Below are 23,268 nucleotides of genomic sequence, written 5' to 3' on the forward strand. Positions count from 1 at the left end.
CAAGATGTGTAGTTCAGAGGTGGATTGCACTACACATTAGTGAGATCAGTACAGGTGAAGAGGTGAAGTATAGTTTATGAAGCGTTCTTGTACAGCCTACTGGCACTTAAGTCAGAATCACAAATTACGTAAGCTCTTGCACTGGATGCACTGGAGTTTAATCAGAATTCTGCCTTTATTTTTCTAGCATTTTGTCAATTTTTTTTCTTCTCTCATTCAGGCTCGTCTTTTTTTAAAAATTATGTTTTGGGAATGTGCAGTCATTCAGATGTTTTACCAGATGAGTGACTGCAACAGATAATAAAACTGATAGAACACTTAACTTGGAATATAGCTTGGAAACCTGAATTAAAAACAGAATGCACTTTTGAGTTTTTTCTCCTAGGAGTGTGGCATATATTTATGTAAGTATGCTTGAGAGATTCCTGTTTGCTACTTTACTTCGTTACAAACTTGAATTTTTGCAAAACGTTGTTAAAATGAGGTGTTCAGATGCTTACACTTTTCATAAAACACCAAAGGTGAAACCTCCTCTGAATAGTGTCTACATACTCTTACTAACAAGTAGGATGTGATATTTGGATGTCACAACAGGAAAGACTTACACTTACTCTAAGCATGCTCAGAACTGTAGAGTGCGGGCAGACAATTTTCAGGAGCAAGTCTTCTTGAACTCATGGGAGAAGTTACCGTTTTAGTGAATGTGGGGCCTTTTGGAGAATTTTATCTTGTAAGACTTGTATATTGACCATTTTGACAACATATGTGAGCTAGAAAACTTTAAGTTCAGATTTCTTGAATATTTTAGCTGGGTGTGAGTTTTTACTTGACTTGATTTAACAATGGAACTTCCACATGAAAAAAATACTTACAGGTTAAAATTAATTTTACTGCTTCCCAGAGGTAAGTGAGCCCATAGTCTGTGGCGCAGCTTCTGGCTTTAAGACTCAAGTAACTTTCATGTTTTAAAACTCAATGTTTTATCTGCAGTCCTGTCAACTGAGGTGACTGATCTTGCATTTCAAAGGATTTTATCTTAATACATTTTTCTACAGTTATGTCATATGAATGCTTTAACTTCTTAAACTCTTAGACACCATATCTACAAGTGCTAGACCAGTATTTTTTTCTTTTGATTTAGGCTTGACTTGGCTTTAGAGAAGCAATCATGCCTGTGTAGGGAAACACTTTACTGAATGCTAGGCCGTCAGTATTTTCCCTTATAATGACGCTAACACAGTGAAAAACTTAACACTTTCTAAATTATCCCAGCTCTTCTGTCTCTAACAGTCCTATCACTATGCTTTAAAACCATGAGACAGTGAAACTTCCCTGAATGGGAAATGTCAGGAAGATCTCGGTCATGCAGAAACCAGGTAGCCAGTGAATACCTTTCAGGGATGATTGTGGTGAGGCGTGTTTGCCAGAGCTCATTCCTGTGTGAAAGTTTTCATTAGTCATCTAGACCATCTTCAAGGAAGCATCCAAGAAAGCAAAACTGCTAAGTCCTTGAATGACAGTTCCTCCAGTGCCTTCCGCTTTTCTTGAGTGATATAGTGCCTTCTTTGTTTTCAGGGTGGAAAGCCCCACAAACATCGGAAAGATCGCCTGCAGGATCTAATCGATATAGGTTATGGTTACGATGAAACGGACCCTTTCATCGATAATTCTGAAGCGGTAAGTAAGCCTCAGCAAAGCTGCAGGAAATAACAAAACAATGCTTTATTTTTTTGATAAAGAAGAAAGGTAAGGAGAAATACCTTGTACCTGTGTATAACTGGTGTGAATTCAAAGGGCATGCTACTTCGGGAGTCCAATTCTTTATTGTATTTGTAGTCTTATACTCACATATCATTATGCACTGCAAGAATTAAGAAAGTTATTCCTAGATCATGTGTTTTTCCAGCTTTAGAAGTTAAATTATTTTTATTTGTGCTTTTCATTTACTGTTGACTGAAATTACACTGGCTCTCTTTATTTTCTTTTACTAGCTCTCTGGATTATTAGTGCATTACTGGTGTTAGGTTTCCTACATTAGATCAGGAGGCTATTCTGCTCTTAAAAACCAGTAAGAATAGGAAGGTTATTCTAAATGTTCACTGAGTATGTCTGACAAATTTGAGATAAAATAGGTTGGTTAAACAGCAGGATATTACAACTTACTTTGAATATTTTTCAGAAATGAAAACACACTCTGGAGTAAAAGGAAAAGGTAATAGTTGGGTACAGGCAGTATCAGGAATATCAGGAGGTTTATAAGAGGCCACTTGAAGATATCTTAGAGGTGAGATATAAAATTATGAAAATGAGGAAAACCTTGGAAAAATGAGTGGATTATGTAAAATCTCAGAAACTTCCTATAATTCTCCCTTATTAAATGTCAGAAAGAAGTAGGTGTACGGTTTAGTCAAGTAAAAAAAAAAACCAACCAACAAACAACAGCTGTCGTTTGCCAGCCTACAGTTTCCTCCAGTGCTGAATGACGCTGGACAAAGCTGCAATGATCTGCTGCTCTGAGGAGGAGGAGGGAGCTAGAAGTCTGAGTGGGAGAGGAGAGATTATGAAAAGGAGTTGTAAGAAAAGCACAAATGTATTGCTTAGCATACATTATGTCAAGCCTACATTTAAATTCTGAAACTTTACAGTAAAGAGGTGTGAACTCTGAGCTGTGAGCTTTCTAGCATATAGATGTTGCAGCGAACAATCTTATGAACTGTGTGAAGTGCACAGCAAGTGTGCTGCATGCAGAACTGATACCTTTCTGAGCAAAAGAAGTTCAGCAGTTAACCACAGTGCATAGCAAGCTGAGCTCATCTGTGTGTACAGGTAGTTTTTCAAGTAGGTCTCAAGTTGTCTAAAAAGTGAGTTTGCTGTAGATGCTTATGGTAACTTGTATTAATTTGTCCTTTTTCTTGGTCTAGATGAAAATTGTGGTTCAACCTGCCAATATTAAGCTGTCCTGTCATTATCCTGCAACTTTTGCTGGTACAATATTGGGGCCTAAGCCTTTGTACACCTTTCCCAAAAGTCAGATTCTGATCTTCAGCTTGGTAGGAGCAGCTTCATTTCTACTAAGAAGCCACTTGAGCCTATAGGTTGATATGGTTTCTCAATGTTACCTAAGTTAACCATCCTCACTTTTGAAATTTTACGGTACGGGACCCAAGTTCTGTCTTGAGTTTCCTGGATTCACTGTGACTTGTCACAGATCTGATACGAGATTCGGAACACTTGCAGTACTTGTGGTACAGGTCTCTGTCAAAGCTGTACATGAGTCTAGCAGGGTTGAACGCTCACTGAAGTATTAGTACTTATCATACTGTACCTCCTTCCAGCCAGCAGCAGATCCGTTAGATTTGCAGGAGCATTTACTTCTGCTATCTCTTGCCAGAGTCTTTGCAAAAACGTACAAAAGGCAGCTGTTAGAGGACCAGATGGTTGCATCATGTGCTAGCTGTGGAAGCTGTTGGGGAGAATGGTGTATTCTCTAAAGATCGCTTTCCTCAACAATCATTATGCCTTGTGTCTGCGTTACAAATACAGACTAGTGAGAGACCATCTCTTGTTTTGCTTTTATCCCCATTTTTGTATAGAAAAGGAGAAAAAAAGGGTACCAACTTAAGTCCAAGTGGCTGTTGCAGAGCTTAAGAGTCCTGTAATGTAGGAGTTCTAAGTTTAACAAAACCTCTCATTCCATCTTAGATACAAATGGGAAGTGTTCAGATAGAAAATCTACATGTCTGGCTTGCTTATCTTCTGTGTGGCCAGCTGTGAAATCACCCTGTACCCTGAGAAATGCCAGAGCCAAGCCCAACCTGGACTGACTTCTTTTTGGCAGATGCACTTTCTTACATATAGAAAGCTATAATATCTTGGGCAGAAACACTTGAAAAATGAGTATGAATGCCTCTTTAATTGCTGCAGGGTTATCCCAGAAAAAAATAATTGAAATTTTTCTTAGAATTTTAGTCCTTTTTCTTGTCACAGGTGTAAAAGCTTTAGAGGTGTTTTCCTTCTAAAAACAGATTTTGCAATAATGCCATCAAATATTATTCAAGAAATCAAACCAATAAAACTCCAAGCCTGGTTTTACTAGGCCTTGTAATTGAGGTAAGGAATTCTGCTTCCTTTGGCTCTGTTTCAAATTAAGCAGTTTTGTATGTGTAACATAGATGCATATTGCATCTTGCATATGCATCATGCGCATATTGCGTGTTGCACATCTAACAAAGCATTTTGGGTCCTTCAAGGATCCAGGAAGGCCATTGTCCTGTTGATTTTTCTCAAGGGTGAGGATCAGGCACGAGTGCAGGGAATCTGCTAATGGCATGATTCTGAAGTAGTGGATTTTAATGGGGCCAGAGTACAGACAGGTACAGGACATGCTTTTCAAGAGGAAGGTTCTTGAAAAGTGATGACAGAGGGGAACTTCTGAGCAAAGAGATTTCTCTCAGATTCCTCAAAGGGCATTGGTATCTCCCCTGATGAAGGGAGGTAACTTTGGGACAACTTGGTAGGCTAGATTGCCATTGTTTACTTTCTGTGAAAATGAAAGCCATGCATGAAATTGTTACAGGTTTGCTGTTATTGTTTACTCTGGAAAGAATCAGTACTTTCCTACAGCATGGTAAAGACTTTAGCAGCACAGCTTCATTAAGACCCGTCAAAATCCTTGTGAAAACAGAAAAGTAAGGGCTCCTGAAGAGCAATTCAGTGGACTCAGACATGGAGCCAACTGAAGGAAAATATTATAGAAAATAAGGAAAAAGTACGTAGTTTCAGGATGCTGTTTGCTTTGATGTATTTAGTATATATGCTATTTGGTAGTCACCTTACTGTCCTCCTTGGGAAACTTTTAGCTGGTCCTGTTTGTAAGAAGCAGCTTTCTCTCTGAATGCATTTGCAGGCAAATGGAAAATCTATGCATCAGTCAATAGAGTAGATATTTTTGAGTCGAGCATTTTGACTGTAGTCAGTGGGTTGTGATAATTCCAGAAAAAGAGTAAATCAAGACCATCTTACTATTGTTTCTAAGGTTTATGTAGCAGTTAGTCTGATGGCGAGTCCTAATCTTTGCTTACCTTAATGAACCTGTACAAAATGTTCATCACCTGCAAAAAAAGCTGTTCCTCCTCAGTGTTTCCACTGCTTTGATCTTGAAAATAGGTTTTACCGTAGTGTAAACTGCCCAGAATTACATTCTTTGTGGAATGGAATTCCTCTAGGTTATGTCTCCTCTATTCTTCCTCCATGCACACATATGCACATGTGTCCAGACAAATGAGGCTGATTACTTGCTCTTGTGATGATCTCTGATTATTTGGTTGGTTGAATACCTTCCTGACAATGTAAGCTTTATATAGATAGATTCCAAGGGCATCTCAGCGCTCACTAAACTTCTTGCTATGTAATACAGAACAGGGATCTGAAGTAACATATGGTCTTAATGAAAAAGTATGCAGTTTTCTCTTACTCAGAGGTGACAAGGCTTGTGTATCCAAACTAAAGACTTCCCCCATATGGAGTAGAAGAATGCAGAGGAAGAGCAATCCACCTAGAAATCTGTAAGCAGTGCAATCTGTCTTTTGAAGCAGCGATACTGGGTAACCACACTGTCAGGCACTGAATCAAAACATGAATGCCAAGAGCAATGGGAAGCAGACATTTCAATCCTTTGGACATCCAGGCCCCTATGGCAATATTTGACCCTGTCTGCTATATTAATGGTTCCACAGCAGCCTTCTAAACACTGATATAAAGAGTCCTATGCTGCCGGGTAGAGAACCTTTCTACCACTGGTTTCTCAGACATGGAAAGTTTTTCCAAAACAGGTACTTTAGCTTAAGGGAAGAACTTATTTTTCTTTAGCTCCCTCTTGCCTCAAGAGTTCAGACCCTCTTTAAAGGACAGCCTTTCAAAACCTGTATGTTAATTTTAGTAATTCTGGACATGTTAGCGAAAGTGTTGCTCTCTCTATCTGGGTTCTCTAGAATGCTTTCCATAATTTAAAGGCTCAGTCTCTGCAAAATTCTGTGTCATGATGCATAGTTTTTACATGTTTCCAGAATAAATTTGGCTTATTTCATCTTGTAATCTCCAGACTTATAAGAGGTATGATAGATTTAATATTCTCTCCCACCCTGGCTGCCTCTAAAATCTGGAGCTGATGGATTACCAGTAAGACCATCTTACTAAAGACTCTTGAATATCCGAGATACTTTTTCCCAGTGAGAATGGTATCTTTTTGGAGAACAGCAGGGCTCACTGTGTCAGTGGTAATTTTTATTATTTTTATGGAGTTCTGGGCCAGATGATGTTTTAGGCCAACTTGATAGTATTCTCTCATTCTTACTACTCCAAGGAGCTTGTTTTATGCATAGCTATGGAAAGCAGTGTATTGCTTTAGAAAGATCATTGTCTCTTAAAAAAAAAAAAAGGGGGGTATAAAAACCAAAAAAAAACTGAAAAAATTATCAACCTGCAAATGTTAGAAGTATGTACAGAAAAATGCTACATAGGATCCATTATTAAACATACTTTCACTTTGTATTGAGAGAGAAATTGAACACTATGGCCTTTTTCATCTGGAAAAGGCTGCCTTTGTAGACCTCGATAACAAACCTCATCCACACTGAACGTGTGCGGGTGCATTAAAGCATCTTTTTCTAGGAGATTCACTTGCCAGCTGTTTCATTGGCTGAGGATTTGTGTGTTTGTATTACTGCTGTCTTCCTCGTTCATTGTCACTTCACCCAGTCTTGGAAGTTATGTGTTTGGGGAATAGTGCTCACTTAGCCGAGTGTACCATGTCAGCTTTAATAAAATGTCTTGCATGATTCCCAGGTATCTCCAGGGTAGATCTGCTGATTAGCACCTGACATGTCATATGCATTTGAGTGAATACAAGGGCAGATTTCAGTTAGGGCATTCTTTGCCTTTTATCCTCCTCCCCCCAAAATACATTAAGGTGTAAAGTGGAGTAGCAAATAAATAAAGCAGATACAAGAACCAGTATAGGTAGCGGAACAAAGGTAACTGAATTTGCAGAGCACATCTGATATTTGTTAAAGTAATAGTAATGTTTTCTTGCTCTTTCTGCAAAAAATCTTACCCTTTCTTAGGAAAGAGTAAGGAATTAATTTTTTTAATCCCATATTCTGGCCTAGATTTCAGCTGGGTAGTTTAGGACTGCTCATATGTCTAATGACCTCTGGAACAACTGTGAAACTGAAAACTCAGGATCTGCATAGGTACTTGAAAAAACCTGAGACTTATATCTGACCTTTGTAGTACCACTGTTTAAATTTGTGTACATCAAGAATGTAGGAATAAGAAATAACTAAGAAAGAATAATGGATATAGCAACTTCCTCCTTTTTTGCTAAATTTAATTTTTTGAAGAGCACAAAATCACTTTTCAAAGTAATCTGAGCCATTAGAGGGGTAGATCATGGCCTACGATCAGCCATTCTCTTATTTAAGCAGCACAAGGAACCTGTTTTCCAAAAAATACACAAACAGTATGATCATTAATATAATATAAAGGGAGGTTTATAATATGCCAAAGTAACAGATCTTTGTTAAGAAAATTTGTCTTAGGTATCATATATGGAATGTCTGCTCTTCATGGTAAATCAAGGGAAAATGAAAGTGTAACTTTTCTTCTACAGAATCTTCTGGCAGCTCTGTAACATGAAACCTGGAGAGATTAAGTAATACATTACATAATTATTTAACACTGAACTAGATTTTCATTGTGGGTCAGGTCAGAGCTCAAGCTCTGAAAGAATGGAGTTGTACAGATAAAGGTCACGTGAGTGGTCATACGTTTTATAACTTAAGCTGAAATGTTTTCAAGGTGATAAGAATACCATTTTGTTGCACTGAAGGTCACTTAAGATAATAGCCTAACTCTGGTAACTGGTGGAACGGTGTAAAAGGTTTGAGAGCAAAACAGGACAATAGATGTGTATTGGTACTTCTCTCGAGGTACTCTGGTAGGCTGACACATTGCAATATCCTGACTACTAAACTAGGATTCTCCTACAAGACTACCCTATTCTACCCAACTATCCTGAGCCAAGTATTATATCTTTAATAATCTGTTATACTTTTTTTCTCTTGAGCCCTGCCAGCTGTCGTCTTCCTCAGGGTTAAAAGAAAACAAACACACCCCCCCCCCAACTTGCCTGTGCATTTTGGAAGAGCAACCTTCTTTACCATGAGAAAGCTCTTTGTGCTTGCTTTTTGATGTCACCTTGGATTAGCAAAGCAGTGTATTGTTCCCCCTTAACCTTGTTCAGGATTTCATTTTATGTTCCATTATGCTGTATTTTTGGAATGATGGTTCTGTGTTTTTGTTTGAAAACTTAACCTTGAAGGAGAGCAAAGCCAAAGAGTGTATTTCAGTTCTTTGCATCTTTAAGAAGCATAGAGATCAATCCACTATGTATATTTAAAGTATCTTCAAGTGTGTAGTGAACTGTGTGAATATTCAGTCCGTTTGACTGAAGCAACTGTATTTGACATAATTTCAGTAGCTTGGCTTTTATTCCATGGTCTAATGATGATCAAACAAAACAGCTCCCCCCATCCCAAGCTAGTTAGAGCTACCTCAAAAATAAACTGAACAAGGGAACAGAAAGTATCCCTGCTTATCTTTTAGCTAAACATTACCTGTTTGACAAGAAGTAATAACAAGCTATATTTGTTAAAACACTCAGGCTTCTTTGCACCAAATTGCATTTCCAGGAATTAATACAGAAATGTTAAATAATTTTTTCACATATGTACTTTTGTAGATTTTCTGGAATGGAGATGAATGAGGAGGATCACTGTCAAAATATCTGAGGATTGTAGTCAAAATACCCTAATACAAGAGTAGACAGTATTAATGTAAAATACTGCTGTGGGTCTGGATTTCAGAAATAAATTGGTATAATCCATAAAATTTCACTGTTCTTGTTGTAATAATGAAGCTGAAAGCAGTTAACTTATAAAAAAAAACCCCAGAATTATCTTTCATACCAAAACATTTTATTAGATTAATGGCACTGGAAGTATAGTAATGTAGCTCAAGGACAGCAGTTTAAAATAACTTATATATGTACCTGCTTTTAGGTGGTCAGACAGTATATCAGTCTTACTGTTTTATCTGCAGAATGATTCCATAATATTTTGTAGAACAAATCTGTGTTCACAGGAGTCAATCATATATCAATTCCTGCCTGTTTCTAGGTCTGAGATTTTTTGATTCTCAGTCTTTGAATGTATAAGGAAGAGGAGAATACTGTGAAGGACTTTAAACTTATTTTCCTTAATACTATAATTCTGCAATTCCATATGTGGAAAAAGGTAGTGTAAAGCAAAACCAAGTCATGAGAAGATTTAGAATTTGCAAGAGCCATGTTCCCTTTAACTGAGAGTCCTGAAGGGACTTTGAAATGAAGCTTAATCTAGCTGTTGCAAATACCTTCTAGAAACATACTCCTTTTCTGTTCAGTTAGGGTAGTAGAAAATACTAAGCTTAGCTCAAAGGAGAGGATATTAGCTACATTGTGGTTTGCAGGCCCCTATTTATAACATTAAACACTGAGTTGTACTCTGTTCAGTAGGCTAAGGGTAAAACAAGGATTTGGTAAAGAAAAGTAGTCTCACTCAAGGGTTAAAAATTGAAAGTCAAAAAAGTCTTTGAAAATCTGACTAAATTCATAGTCTTCAGCAGAAGCTGTTGAAACCTCAACTGCTTAATTTAGACATCCACCTCTTGCTGATCTTATTTGCCTGTTGACTGCTTTGGAATACATTCAGTCTGTATGTTGAATGGATTTTGCCTCTTGTTGCCTTGTTCCTAACTATTTGTACCACATGGCATGTTGATCATTGAAGTAATTTGCTGTGATTTACGGCTTCCTCACTTACGGACTGTCTTTAGTCCATACTTGTGTGTTACCTGGGCCTTCTTTACTGCTCTACATCTAAGTTTTTAGTGTTTCCCTCTTCTTGTTCTTTACTTCATATGATAATGGTCCCAGCTTTGACTGTGCTTTTTCCTTCAAACTTGGCAACTGCTGTATTCTTTTGTTTTGATCCTGTACTACCACAGCCTTGCCAATTCAGTTCACACCCTGTCAGCTCAAATAGAAAAAGTGCCTGCTCTGTCTATTAAGCACTGTGGATAATAATTTATTTTCTCTCCTTTCATTTTCCTTGTACCTAATGATGGTAGTTCTGAGAACTGTGGAAAAAAACATTAGATTTCTCTGAAATTCTTACTCCACTCTCAAGTTTTCCCTCAAGGTGAGTGCCAAGTCCACAACTAAGCCACTTTGCTTTCATTTTGTCCAGTTAATAGATTCTCCTGCTTTTTTGTGCTAGCTTTTCATATCATCTTAGGGTATTGCTTAAATCCTGTCACTACTTTCCCTTTCCCATTTTGTCTTTCTGTACTGCTTGTTGAGCCCTCCATTCTGGGAAGATAAAGGTCAGTCTAGCTATTTGCTCATTAAATCCCTACGTAGGTCTCCAGTTCAGGTTCCTTCATCAGCTTCCTTGTTGAAGTATGCACTTACTGTTCTACTCTTCTGGATAACTTTCCTTCCTGTTTAAATGCTTTTGATAGCCCAGATGTTTCATTTATCACACCATTTTATCTTCAGTGTATTTTGCATGGCATGGAGAGCGAAATGAAATAAGCTGGTACCTAACACTCCACTTTGCACTCTGTGTGTGTTCATTTTGTGTAGGTGATCTCAAATCTTCAGACCGTGTTGTGGCAGTCAAATCTGTCTATTTATTTATTCAGCCTGTTGAATTTCATCTTGAGACTTGCAGTAGAAGGCCTGCTGCTTCAAACTTCAAAATAATAGTCACACTGTTTCCTTTGCAAGTATCTCAGGTTTTAATCATTTGGCTGTGCTACCAAACATTTACTGCTTACAGCTGTTACTCAGAAGTGACATTTTCCTCTGCCAGAGCACATACCTCTGAGATGTGTTGAAATCCTATCCTTTGTTTTAGAACAAGGGCAGAAATCAGTTCTTAGTCCTGTGAATGCTTCCTCCTTAATCTTTGTTGGCAGGTATGTGTCTCAAGCATTCTGTTTACGCTTCCACAGAGTATAGTTGCTAGAATTATATTTGTTGCATATTAAGAATATTGTCTTACAATTTTCAGTATTTAAAAACTAAGACCCAGGTAGTTCAGGACATTGTCCTACTGTGTGGTGATAACGACACTGTCAAGGCAATCCATCCTCAGTTCTCTTGCAAACACTTCCATGACTTGCCTTGTTGACAAGGTATGCATGGAGCTAGAATGTATCTATTCATCCTCCCAGCCTTTTTGAGAATTTGCTGTTAACAAGATAGTTCCTAGAGATTAACAGTTTTGTGTTAAAACCTGTAGAATGTCATTCTGAGGAGGCTGAGGGTCATAAAATAATAAATCAATATTGTAATCCACTGTACTTACGGTTGACCACTTCTATGTCTTTGGCTTTGACTATTTTTGAGATACAGTTTTGTAATTCTAACTTGGAAATTTCTTCGTGAATACTAAGTACTTTTCAAAATAAAGTATTTATAAGAGTTTGAAACATTTTGTGGTGTTAAAACTGTCTGAACAGAGTGAGAATGTTTGACTTTGAATGAAACAAGTCCTGGTATTATGGTATTTGTATAAGAGGCAATGTTGTAATAAACACCTAAAATTGGAAATAGGGTAACAGATACCATGGCCAAGTCTGTCATGTCTGGGATAGCATTTTTAACAAAAGAAAATTTCTGAGAACTTTCTAAGAGAAGTAGGTTTTTGAACAGGACAGTGGTTAGAGTTGGTACTAAATGTAGCATGTGTTGAAACTTCTGAACATGAAGTGCACTGCAGAGATTGGTATTAATGAAAACTGTGGCAGTCTTAATGAAACAAAGAGTGTAATCTGGGGAGGTTTGTTTATGCTTAATTTACAAAAACATCTCTGCTATTTTCAGTCTCAGTTCCTGGATATAATATCCAATTCTGTAAAATTCTCATACAGATTGGGCTTCTTTCACTGCAGTATAGTGATTGTACAGACTGCCATTTTTTTTAGAAAATATGGAAGAAATAAATTTTAGATGTAACTGTAGCTATCACAGATAACTTAAAGGGCCTGTGGTAGAAGTGTATGACTAATAGAAGGCAATTGGAATTGCACATTGTGTCATAAAATTGAAGGGCATTCAGTAGAAGTGTTAAGCTTTAAAATTTAAATCGATAGAGGCAGCTTTGTTCGTTTTGTGGGTTTTGTTGGGGTCTTTCTTGTTGGTGGGTTTTCTTTGGATATGTGGGGGGGTCTGTTTGTTTGGAGGGAGGATTTGTTTTTTAAAAAGTTTGTTTTCAACCAGTGATGTTGGTACTTTGCTTGTAAGGCTGTCAGAAATGAAAACAAATAGTTCATTATGTGGCTGCTTACTTTCTGAACAAAACCAACAAGTGAATAATCAAATGAAGTTACTCATAAAATGCTGGTGTATCATTGTTCATATGTTTATGTATCTTGAGATTTAACATTTAGCATAATGTAACATACTGTAAGAGACAGAATATTGGGTGAAAAAAAGTTTAAAAGTTTTTGGGCTTTTTGTCCTCACGTGGCAGGGGGAATGTATGTGTGCCTATCCTCATTTGCTTCAGAAAGTAGTACTTTTAATGCTGTAATCCTGTCTTTTCTTAAAAAAAAAAAAAAAAAAAGGGCATTGTTTTGGAAGTTGAAAGATTACTCTGAAATTAATGTTGTATGCCTTGGCCAGTAAGTTTTCAATAGCATTGGTATCCTGTTTCTATTCTAACAAGCTGTGCTGTATATTGGTATATAATTTTTCATGCACAGGGACTGGTAAACAAACTACATGTTCATTTCATTAAGAAATGCTGACAAGTTAATCTTTTTTCCTGCCCAGTATGATGAATTGGTTCCTGCATCCCTGACAACCAAATATGGAGGGTTTTATATCAACACTGGTACACTGCAGTTCCGACAGGCATCTGAGTCAGAAGATGAAGACTTTGCAGAAGACAAAAAACATAGGCCACCTAAAGTGAGTGATCTTAATCAGGCTTTTATACAGAACTACTAGCTAAGTGGACATTGGAAATACTTGATACACTTAGAATGGTTCAGATGAAGAGACCAGATATAGCACGATGCATGGTGCTGTTGTATTGCATTTTCCATTTTGTGGCTAATGTACTAGCATTTAAGAAATAACTCAGGATGTCCACAGGCTGTCCAGTCTTGTAAGACTAACCATCTGTTTAGGCACGCTAACAAGTTGTGCCTGCCCCTCTTGAACTGACAGATGATTCTGTCATTTGATAAGCGTTTCATTATGAGATGAGAACTTAAATTCTTCAATACTGCTTTTATGATTTTGCACAAAGCTTGCATGATTTGAAATTGTTCCTTATAGTCAGAATAACGCTAAAACCAAAATATATGTTAAAATAAACTCAGTGCATAAGAATGGCTATATTAAAAATTATATATACAATCTTTCCCAAACAGCATGCTGTTCTATAAACTTTAACAAGTTATTATCAATGCAAACATAATTACATAGGCCATTCACAAGTTCATGCCATTCCAAGAATTTACTGCTTTCTGATGTCCGTTTCTGCTCTATAACTCCTTAAATTTAACATAATTTTAAGGTTCTTGTAGTGGGTCTGACTGGGGTGCAGTTAACTTTCTTTATGGCAGCCTATATGGTGTTATGGTTTGGACCATGACTAACACTGAAGTTTTGCCTATTGCTAGCTCTGTTTGCATAGTGTGAGGGCTTTCTTTTTCCCTGTGCTGCTCCATCAGGTAATCTAAGGATCAGCAGGAACTTGGGAGGGAAGACAGCTGATCTGTATTGACCAACAAAGATGATCCAAACTGTGCAAATTCCTAGTCAGCAATCAAACTGTGGTAGCAGAAGAAGGTAGAGGGATTCAGTCTTCCAAGGCTACCATTGCTCGTACTGGTTGGGCATCAGTCTGTGTGTCCCTTACAGTGTTTTTTGTTTTGAAAACTTTAACTTTTAAAGTAACTATTTAAAAATTATGATTGACACTTGTCATAACTGCAATTGCTGCTAGGAACCCAGTCGTACCGTTTGCCTTTATGCACACTGAGGTGTTTTTCTTGACTCTGAATTAGAAGGTGTAAAGAAAACTAAATGTTTCTTGCAGTAAAAGTTCTTTAGGGTGGAAGAATCATTATCCTTTATTTTATCTCTTTTCTAGATAGCGAAGTTAAAAGAAAGTGAAGATCGTGGAATGAAGAAGCGCAAACGGAAAGAGGAAGGGACAGAAAAGGAGAAGAAGCCTCGGAAAATGAAAGTTCCTAAGCAGTTGGGGTAGGTTTCTTTCTTTAGAGGAACACTTAAAGTGCATCTTAGGTAGCACTAAGAATTACATCTTCTAGTGAAAAATAATCTTTCTGTCCCCTTGTTTCTAATCTGGAAAACTATAAATACAACCTAATTATTCTACGTGTTCCTTACTGGCTTTGTGTGTACTTTCCTGAGTTCCAAGGCTAGCATAGAAGCATTAAAGTGGTGGGGTTCTTAACTGGCTTCTAGAAAACTGTCATTGAGTGGAAGTTGTCTTAATATGAATATTCACGTTGATATTGAAAAATTATTGATCTTATTTTTCGTCAAGGTGGTGAATTGGCAGAAAATTCTCAATTTAAGTAGTATATAGATGTTGAGTCTGCATGTAAAAATTCTTAGCAGTGAAGAGAAAGTAATATACACGGTGTGCCTAAATTTAAAGCAACCTTCCATCATTCAGGAGTTTTGAGAGGCAAGTTTAAGTATTTTAGTAGCACAAGTCTGCTATGAGTTTAACAATTGTGTCAACTTCTCTGTAATGAAATTGAGAAGTCAAAATGAAAAAACCTTTGAAATAATCTGATGTCTGCCAAACTTAGCAAAACAAATCAGTTGGACAGCAAGAAACTATGTGATCACCGAAGTTTTATGGTAATTGATAGAATAATCTGAAGACAGAAGCACCAAGTACTTGCTTCTTCCCCCTGATAATTTTTTAATTGTATTAAACTTTGAGTTTTTTGTTAAAGGTTACTAAGGCCTCAGAAGTCATGTGCATGCTAATGAAAGATTTCTTTCCTCTGCAGAGTAATGGCCTTAAATTCACACAAGTCTGAGAAGAAGAAAAAGAAATTGTATAAAGACTCGCTCTCTCTGGCTGCCATGATCCGTAAATTTCAAAAGGAGAAGGAAGCCATGAGGAAGAAGGAATCTAGTCCAAAACCTCCAGTGACTGTCGCAACCTCTACCCCTAGTAAAATTCCTTCCTCCTCTCTCAGTGCAGGAAACGATATCTCTGACTTGAATCTTAGGATCAATGATCCTGTCCTCTCCATTTTTGGTAGCACAAATGAACCTGAGCTCCTGCAAGAAACTGAAAGTGCCCTGGAGATGCTGGGAGACATTGACTTTGACAAGTTGCTTGATGGCACTTCTGATGGCAGCCCGGTATCCGAGCTGTCAGGAGAAAATGGAAATGTCACTCAGGCAACCTACACCTCTCAGGTCATGACACCCAAGCAGGTGCCTGCCCTCCCAGAAGGTCTGCCTGTGCTACTTGAAAAGCGCATTGGAGACCTTCGAACAGTAAGTATGAATTCACTGGTAATGGATTGCATTCAGGAATCTGAGAGAACGAGGATAGAAGATTAGGACCTTGGATGCCATCCTTGAATTGCTGGCTGAAACTTTAAAAATGAAGAATTGATCTTAACGTCCATCTTAATGGCTGTACTTATATTCAGATGAAAATAGGCATGGAGATGATGCAGGTCAATTGTTCAAGCAGTGTTTGTTTAACAGTGGACACAAGGTTTTCTAAATGTTCTGTGTACACTAATTTGTAATGTTTATTTGTGTTTTTCTCCATAATGGAAGTATCAATGTTACTTAAACTTGAATTATTAGTTGGTGAAATGGATGGGTGTTTTCTTATTTTGGAGGGGGAAACCTGAAATATGCCTGCAGCTTACAAATCCATGTAATACTGAATTTTTGGCTATAACTTGCCAGTTGAAAAAAAAAAAGGAAAAAAGAAAACAAACAAAAAACCTCCCACCAAACCCAGAAACCACCACCCAACCACAAAAAACAAACCAACCAACCACAAAACTGAACTTTTTCTTCTGGAAGGTTAGAATGGAGTCCAAACTTTTCAAAAATGGTGACGAATGGTATTAAGTCAACAAGTTACAAATATCCTAATATCGTACTGAAAGAGATCAGGGCTACCAAGGTGCCCTGATCAAGGTGCTCCTTGTTTCTGTTGTGGATGTTATCTTAAATTGAGAATAAATTTGTTGTTTGCAAAAGTTTTGTAAAAGTAGTTCAAGTTACTACCTATCTTGGACAGAAAGGAAATAATTTAAAGAGTGGCAGAACTTGCTGCAGGATAAAGTAATGATAAAACATGATATTTATCTTACCTGTATGTAAGTGTTCTAGTTTTCTTATTGATTTTTCAACATACCAAGCTAAATACAGCCAAGGTATTAATATTTACTAAAGTGAAAGAGATTGTCTAGCTTTGAATATTCAGGTTTAGTTTGCTGTGCATTAACACAAGCTTCTAGCAAAACTGCAGAACTGGATTAGGCTAAAACTAAGGAAGTGTTAGTGACTTTCCCCAAGTAAATTCATGTTGCTTCACTGTATAACAATCCACAAACAGTTGGAAGAAATCTTAAGTTTGGTGACTCTTGGCAAACATAAGTCTTCAAAGAACCATCAATTGGTTTGGGTTGGAAGGGCCCTTTAAGATCATCTAGTCCAACACCCCTGCTGTGGGCAGGGACACCTTCCACTTAGACCAGGTGAGAACTCTTCTGTCTTTGGCTTTTGGCAATGTCTTCTGTGAGTCTGTTGGCTGAGCCTATGAGTCTACCCTTACACTTGGGGAAAAACTAGACTGTGTTTTGACTTTAAGACTGCAACTTCCATACCTCCTGCAAATTGCAATCTTCCAAAAAGCATTAGAAATAAATGTGTCTTTTCAGATACTTACCAGGCTCAGCTTTAGAGCTCTTCAGCACAAAGACAGATAAGAAGTTTATAATGCTGTAGGAAGAAACCAGTGTTCCATGGATGGTGTATAATACGTCAAGGTCAAAAAAAGAATAAAATTAACCACTGACTACATATAATAAAAACTTCCTCACTTACTTTTGTAGATTAATGTGTTCTAGTTCCCTAAGTGGACAATTCTGAACTACCATGATAGAAGGCAATATTGTACACAAGCAGGAAAGTGAAAGGGCTTTTTTTGGTTTTTGAAGGTAACTGTCAAGAGAATATCTGTGGGGAAAAAACTCAACCACAGTTCAGTAATAGTGATGAGGTTTTTGAATCTGACCAATGTTGCTCTCTTTAAAAGCTAGCAATACTATCCAGTATGATAGCATAGTGCTGGGACTGCCTTTTAAGGTCTACCTGGGACTGAAATGTCAAAGCATATATTTCCTTCCACTTTATATAAACCAGATGATGATGCTAATCCTTTTGTTAATTATGTTTAAAGACACTGGATTTAAGACTTTAAAGCTTGTCTTTTTGGTATCCTATTGCTTGTAAACATCTATAACCTTTCTAATTTTTTTAGCAGGACAAATACTTCATTATTCCTAAAAAGATAGTACCATCCCCTCAGCAGCTGAATTTATGGTAGAAAACAATGAGCGGAATGCAGTCCTTGCAGGAGCTTAAACTCCAGTATCAGTGTTCATGACTGAAGTGGTAAAACATTCAGACAATGAGCTACCTTATGGTTTTGATAGAGTATCACACTGTTTTCCTATGCAGTATAGAGTTCACAATTCTAGAAAATATTTTTTTTTCAAGCTTGAATGGGTCAGTTACAAAGAGCAAGAAAGTAAGTATTTAATAGTAATAAATTAATTTTATCAAGTTAACATTTGCATTTATTTGCAATTTTTAGCTGTGTTGTTGCAAGTCACTGAATTTTTTTTTAAAAGACAGAATTAGAGGTTCTTAATTATTTGAATATTCAGCCTTGTAGCATGTTGGCTGCCTCTAATATTTGTCAGTCCCTATAATGATACCACACTTGACCACTTTTCTGCATGTGTACCATTTTCCGGCTCCTCTAGATATTTGCTGTCTGGTCCCAATGCCAGCATATAAGATGACAATAAACCTCTCAAAGTGGAGCTCTTTTTTCTTTTGACTTCTAAAAATCTGCAGAGTAGATCAGCACTATTGATTTTTATAGAATGGTACAGGGAATTGGCTTTCTACTGTAAGTTGTCATTGTTTGTGAATATAAGCATCTAGGCTGTTGTGTTTTTTTTTTCCCCTGCACTACAGACAGACTCAAGAAGAGACCAGACTAAAATATTAGAGATATAGTCTAAAGATGGCACAGAAAAGAGGGATGAAGTATTCCTCTAGCACACATAATCCCTTGGTAGAAATTGCAATGAAGGTTTGAGATGGATATAAGAAAGCTTGGAAGTTATAACTGGGTAAGGCACATAAGAGGTAGAAAAAGATGGAGTAGAAATGTGTTAATGCTCTTGCATGCTTGACTTGACAAGCAATGCTCTTCTTTTTAGAACTCACAGTAGTAGAATGTTGTTGGTGGTGAGATAATAAAACTCTCTACCATTTCCTTTCTTCATGGTTGTTGAAAAGTTGAAAGTGTTAACATCAGTGATCCAGGCAAATTGTAAGTAGACAGATTGTTTGCCCTAGAGCAAGGTGTTTATTTGAGTATAACAGTAACAAGCCTAATTTTCTTTCTGAACAGCTGGATATAGCTTGATTTTGTTTATTCTTTTCCAGGTAACATTATCTGGAAAATAAGAATGTGATGCAGCTGTAGAAGTAAAGATACAAGGATTGTTGGGATAAAATACTCTATGAACTTGGATACTCTTTTGTTGTATTTTCAGGCTGCCAAGATGTTTGATGAAGAAGGCAGGAAGAAGTTTTTCACACAAGACATGAATAATATTCTTCTGGAGTAAGTGCTTATCTGTACAACCTTCCCTTTTTGGAAAGGGGGTAAAAGGAAAAGTACAGAAGAGGAAGTATTATTGAGGTTGTTCCAACAAAGCCCTTAAAAGTCAATGAAGGTAGATCAGTCTAAGCCAGTTACTAACTAAAGAGATTTATATATGAATACAATTCCTGTCATGACTGTCTGTCTTTATCCAGTGTAAAGTGTTTTGTAGTGCCCTGGTCTTTGACTTCATGTGTCAAGTTCAACAAAACTGCTGTTATTTGCTCCTGTCCTCAGTTATGTAAATTAAAACACCTTCAGCTTTCATGAGGGAATAATGCTGGTTATTTCCTCTGTAATCTACAGTGAAGTGTTTAATATTGAAGTTCTATGTTCATAGAATATGAAACAAAAAGTAATCTCTAGAGGACTGTAGCAGTCAAAATTGTATCAATATTGATTTGTAATGGTGGGTATAAACCAAATTTGAACGAGTGTTCAACATTGCTGGACAAATACATATATGAATGGTTTCTTGCCATCGATTGAGACTTCCTCTTTTTATAAAAAGGCTCATCTGAAAAATTTCTCAAGCTGCTATTTTTAGTGTGCATAGCTAGAATATCCATGCTTACAAAGCTTTCTTAGGTTTTGTTCAGTTGTCATCTTGGAAAGCCTCACTGATTGGTTGTCTCCTGTTTGTTTGTCAGTATTGAGCTACAGTTACAGGAGGTAAGTCCTGCCATCCGCAATGGAGTGTACTCTCACCTGGAAGCTTTTGTGCCGTGCAATAAGGACACACTGATAAAGCGTCTGAAAAAGTTACACCTCAACGTCCAGGTAATGACGGGGAGTTTCACTCCAGCACAAGTCAGTTGTGTGACAGTGATGACAGCTCAGTGCAGGAGAGTAGAACAATAGTCACACAGTCTCAAATAAAGCAAAATACTTTGGATCAGTTGCTAGACCAGTGTAAAAGCTTTTTTCCCTATACCTGCTATTGTTGCTACATTAGGAACAAATATTTTAAGTATTTCAAAGCCTTTATTTGAGAATGAAGTGCTTTCATCTTGAAAACCTAGTACAGGCTATGAAGGAATGTTTCTGCTGTCATCTGTGATTATTTCTGTAGTCACAGGGTACATATCAAAGTAGCAGAACTAGAAAGCCACAATAATCATGGTTATGACAGGCTAAAAAAAAATTTACTTTTGCATTCACTTTTGTGTCATGAAAAAAGGAAGGCTAGATGGATAATAGGTGACCCAGCTTCTATTTTTTGTGCAATTTTCTCTTACAAATATTTTGTATGCTATTTTCAGTCACTTTTCTCTTGAAGAATGTTTTTCGTGTTAAATAAAAAAGGTTATTTGTGACCTGAAGTATCCTGACCAGATTCTTTAGATAAAATCCAGGACTAAATCTTGTGGAGGAGCTGAAGATGAATGCAGAGATCTTGGAACTTGCTAATAAGGCAAACAGATTCATATGCTATTTCTAAACAGATAGACATAATAGAATATTCTAGTTCTTCTCAGTAAGCAGTTAAAATTAACGACATAAAGTCAGAAGATGTAAGAACAGAATTTAAAACATGTAGGGAAGTCTATAGTATATTACTTTAATGTTTGCAGTTCTTAATATTTCGAGACAATTCTAAATACATAGTACTTTGTTATTACATGCAATTTATGTACCTCAATCTAATATTTAGATAATATAATACATATTTATATTTCATTCATTACCTAGGATTTTTTTATACCACAGAGATTTTGGAGATACAATTAACTAGATATTTATTTGCAAGTGTTACGATACTGATCGGTCAGTTCATCTCACTTTTTCCTCTCAAGTGTTTTTCCCTTCCCTATTTTAATTTAAAAGTGTTATTTAATGAGATCATGCCATCATGTTTTGGACTATTCATGATACGTTTCCTTGTGACTATCTTTTACTGTTTCTGATCTCAAGACTTAAGTGACAAATATATGTATTTATGTAATGCTGTTGCCCCTAACAGGATTCAAATGCCATGTAGAATATGGCTATTGCAGTCAATACTGGGTATATTACCTTAGGAGTGAATGGGAGATAATTTCCATGAAACGATCTGAAATGCTCTTTATTTTACATCTAATAGGACTGGTTTGGTGTTTCTCTATTTGCAGGATGACCGCTTAAGAGAACCATTGCAAAAGCTGAAACTGGCTGTCAGTAATGTCATGCCTGAACAGTTATGCAAGTATCAAGAGGACTGTCAGGCCCGCAATCAAGCCAAGAATGCCAAGTAGGTATTCCTGGAGCCTGTGCATGCCTGTTGTAGAGTCCAGATGGAAGTCTTTATGCATGTTGTTCATTCCTTGAGCTCAGAAAAGCACTCAGCTCCAGTTTACAGGTGTCTCTGTTTTGAATTGTACAAAGTACTTAGTTTTGTGTACACATTATGTGACTCTTGAGAGAAATTCCATTAACTGAATGGGGGATTAATGGAGGAGGATGGTGTATTTCTTGTTCATTGTAATTTTTTCCATTATAGTTAACTAATTTTAGACTTGGAGAAGCATTAATATTTTGATAAGCATCCTGCTGTTTCCCAGCAGAGACACTACATAAAGCTTATAGTGGCATCCATGATAACATTTGTACAGTGTGTCCTGTTTACTTGTCTCTGAGGACCATAAAGCAGTGGGGAGAGGAAGATGAACTGTTTATCCTTTCAGGAAGTATAATGAGAATCTGAAGACATGTACTTTGTGGGTTTTTTTCCTAACACCTACAATGACACTATTTTTCAATGAAATGTTTTGTCTGTGTAGTATACCTATAAAGAAAATAATGGTTCCAACTGTAGGTTGCAAGCGGAAGATGAACGAGAGAAAAATGGATCAGAGGAAGATGATGATGAGAAACCTGGAAAGAGGGTTGTGGGACCCAGAAAGAAGTTTCATTGGGATGACACAGTGAGGTGAGACAAAACTATCTTTTCCACCAGTGATTTTCACTGACTTTATAAAGTGATCTTTATTTCAGGAGGATTTTATTATATGATACTGTTGAATAAATACTTGTTCCCGGAATTACACCTCAGAAGTTTCAGAAAGTGTTGGTGCTGAATATGCAAACTAGAATTCTGTAGTGGTAAAAAGCCTTTTTCTTTAACTTGAAAAATAAGATCATCTTTTGTCCAGCCCTTTCAGGTTCCACTGCTTGTTTTTCTGCTTTATTCAAATACATGAGAATTTTCTGGCTCCAGGACTTCAGGCTTCTTTAGCAAAGAACAGATGTGTAAGAGTTATAACTGCTTCCTACCTTTCTAGAAATATGTTAGAAAACACCAATGAGCACTAAAGATTTCTGCCACAGTAGGACAGGCCATCAAGATTAGTGATGCTGGTTTGGCAAGCCTCCTAATCCTTGGGCACACCAGCATCTAGAGTGCATGAATCTTAACCCCTTCTATTCCCTGTGAACATAAATTCTGTGTTAACTCTCAAAAGCAGCACAGATTCTTGTCTGAAATATTAAAGAGTTGTGTTTCCTAGAGTAGATGTTATTGAAAACTCAGATTACTATCATTTAAATAATCTGAGCAAGCTTTTAAGCAAGCAGATCTTTCTAAATTAGTGATTTCTCATGTAAAATCTAAGCTAATTTTAGTACAAATGTATATATGTTACTTAAAGGGGCTGGTGGACTTCTAGCGGTGAGTCTTTTTAGTATGTTAAGACAACAGGTAGGAAAGCTTCATGAAATACATACCTTGGACTGACCTGGAGGGAGCCCTACTTGAAGAAGACGTATTTAAATCTGTAGCTTTTTTCATTCAAGAGGCTCTGAAAGGCCAATTTACCTAACTGTGTGCACTTTTATATTTTTAGGACAATAAAAGACAATCTGTGTCAGAAAGAATCTTCTGTTGAAATACACAGTGTAGAATGGATTTCACTTCCTTTCAGACAAATGAGAGAGAGGTCACTGTGAACAAAGTGAGAGGACCTGTGTCAGCTACGAGAAAACCACAAAAAATGTAAAACAAACTACAAAATAATAGTAGGATGAAAATAACAGCCGTGTGGTCTGTTGGAAATGGAGAAGAAGTAACAGTGGTAGATCATACCAGTTTGTAGTAGCAAATTTGTGCAGTGCAAACTTCAAAAAAACACCATTGAAACTGAGCACTTCCTACAACTATCACTGGACAGCAGCTTTCATTTCTCAGCCTTTT

At 37.0% G+C, this 23,268-nt stretch overlaps 1 protein-coding gene across 1 annotated transcript in view; it reads left to right on the forward strand.

Annotated features, from left to right (window-relative positions):
• Nucleotides 1-23,268, forward strand: part of UBN2 (ubinuclein 2) — a 54,425-nt gene that overhangs the window by 8,840 nt on the left and 22,317 nt on the right. Inside the window, exons 3-10 of the mRNA XM_050325280.1 lie at nt 1,576-1,677; nt 12,941-13,078; nt 14,271-14,383; nt 15,169-15,667; nt 18,991-19,061; nt 19,751-19,880; nt 21,212-21,330; nt 21,895-22,008. Coding sequence (XP_050181237.1) covers nt 1,576-1,677; nt 12,941-13,078; nt 14,271-14,383; nt 15,169-15,667; nt 18,991-19,061; nt 19,751-19,880; nt 21,212-21,330; nt 21,895-22,008 — 1,286 coding nt within the window. The remainder of the gene's footprint in view (nt 1-1,575; nt 1,678-12,940; nt 13,079-14,270; nt 14,384-15,168; nt 15,668-18,990; nt 19,062-19,750; nt 19,881-21,211; nt 21,331-21,894; nt 22,009-23,268) is intronic.

The sequence above is a fragment of the Myiozetetes cayanensis genome, unplaced genomic scaffold (assembly GCF_022539395.1).
Source record: "Myiozetetes cayanensis isolate MyiCay16 unplaced genomic scaffold, myiCay2020 scf3, whole genome shotgun sequence".
In the NCBI taxonomy this organism is placed as follows: domain Eukaryota; kingdom Metazoa; phylum Chordata; class Aves; order Passeriformes; family Tyrannidae; genus Myiozetetes; species Myiozetetes cayanensis.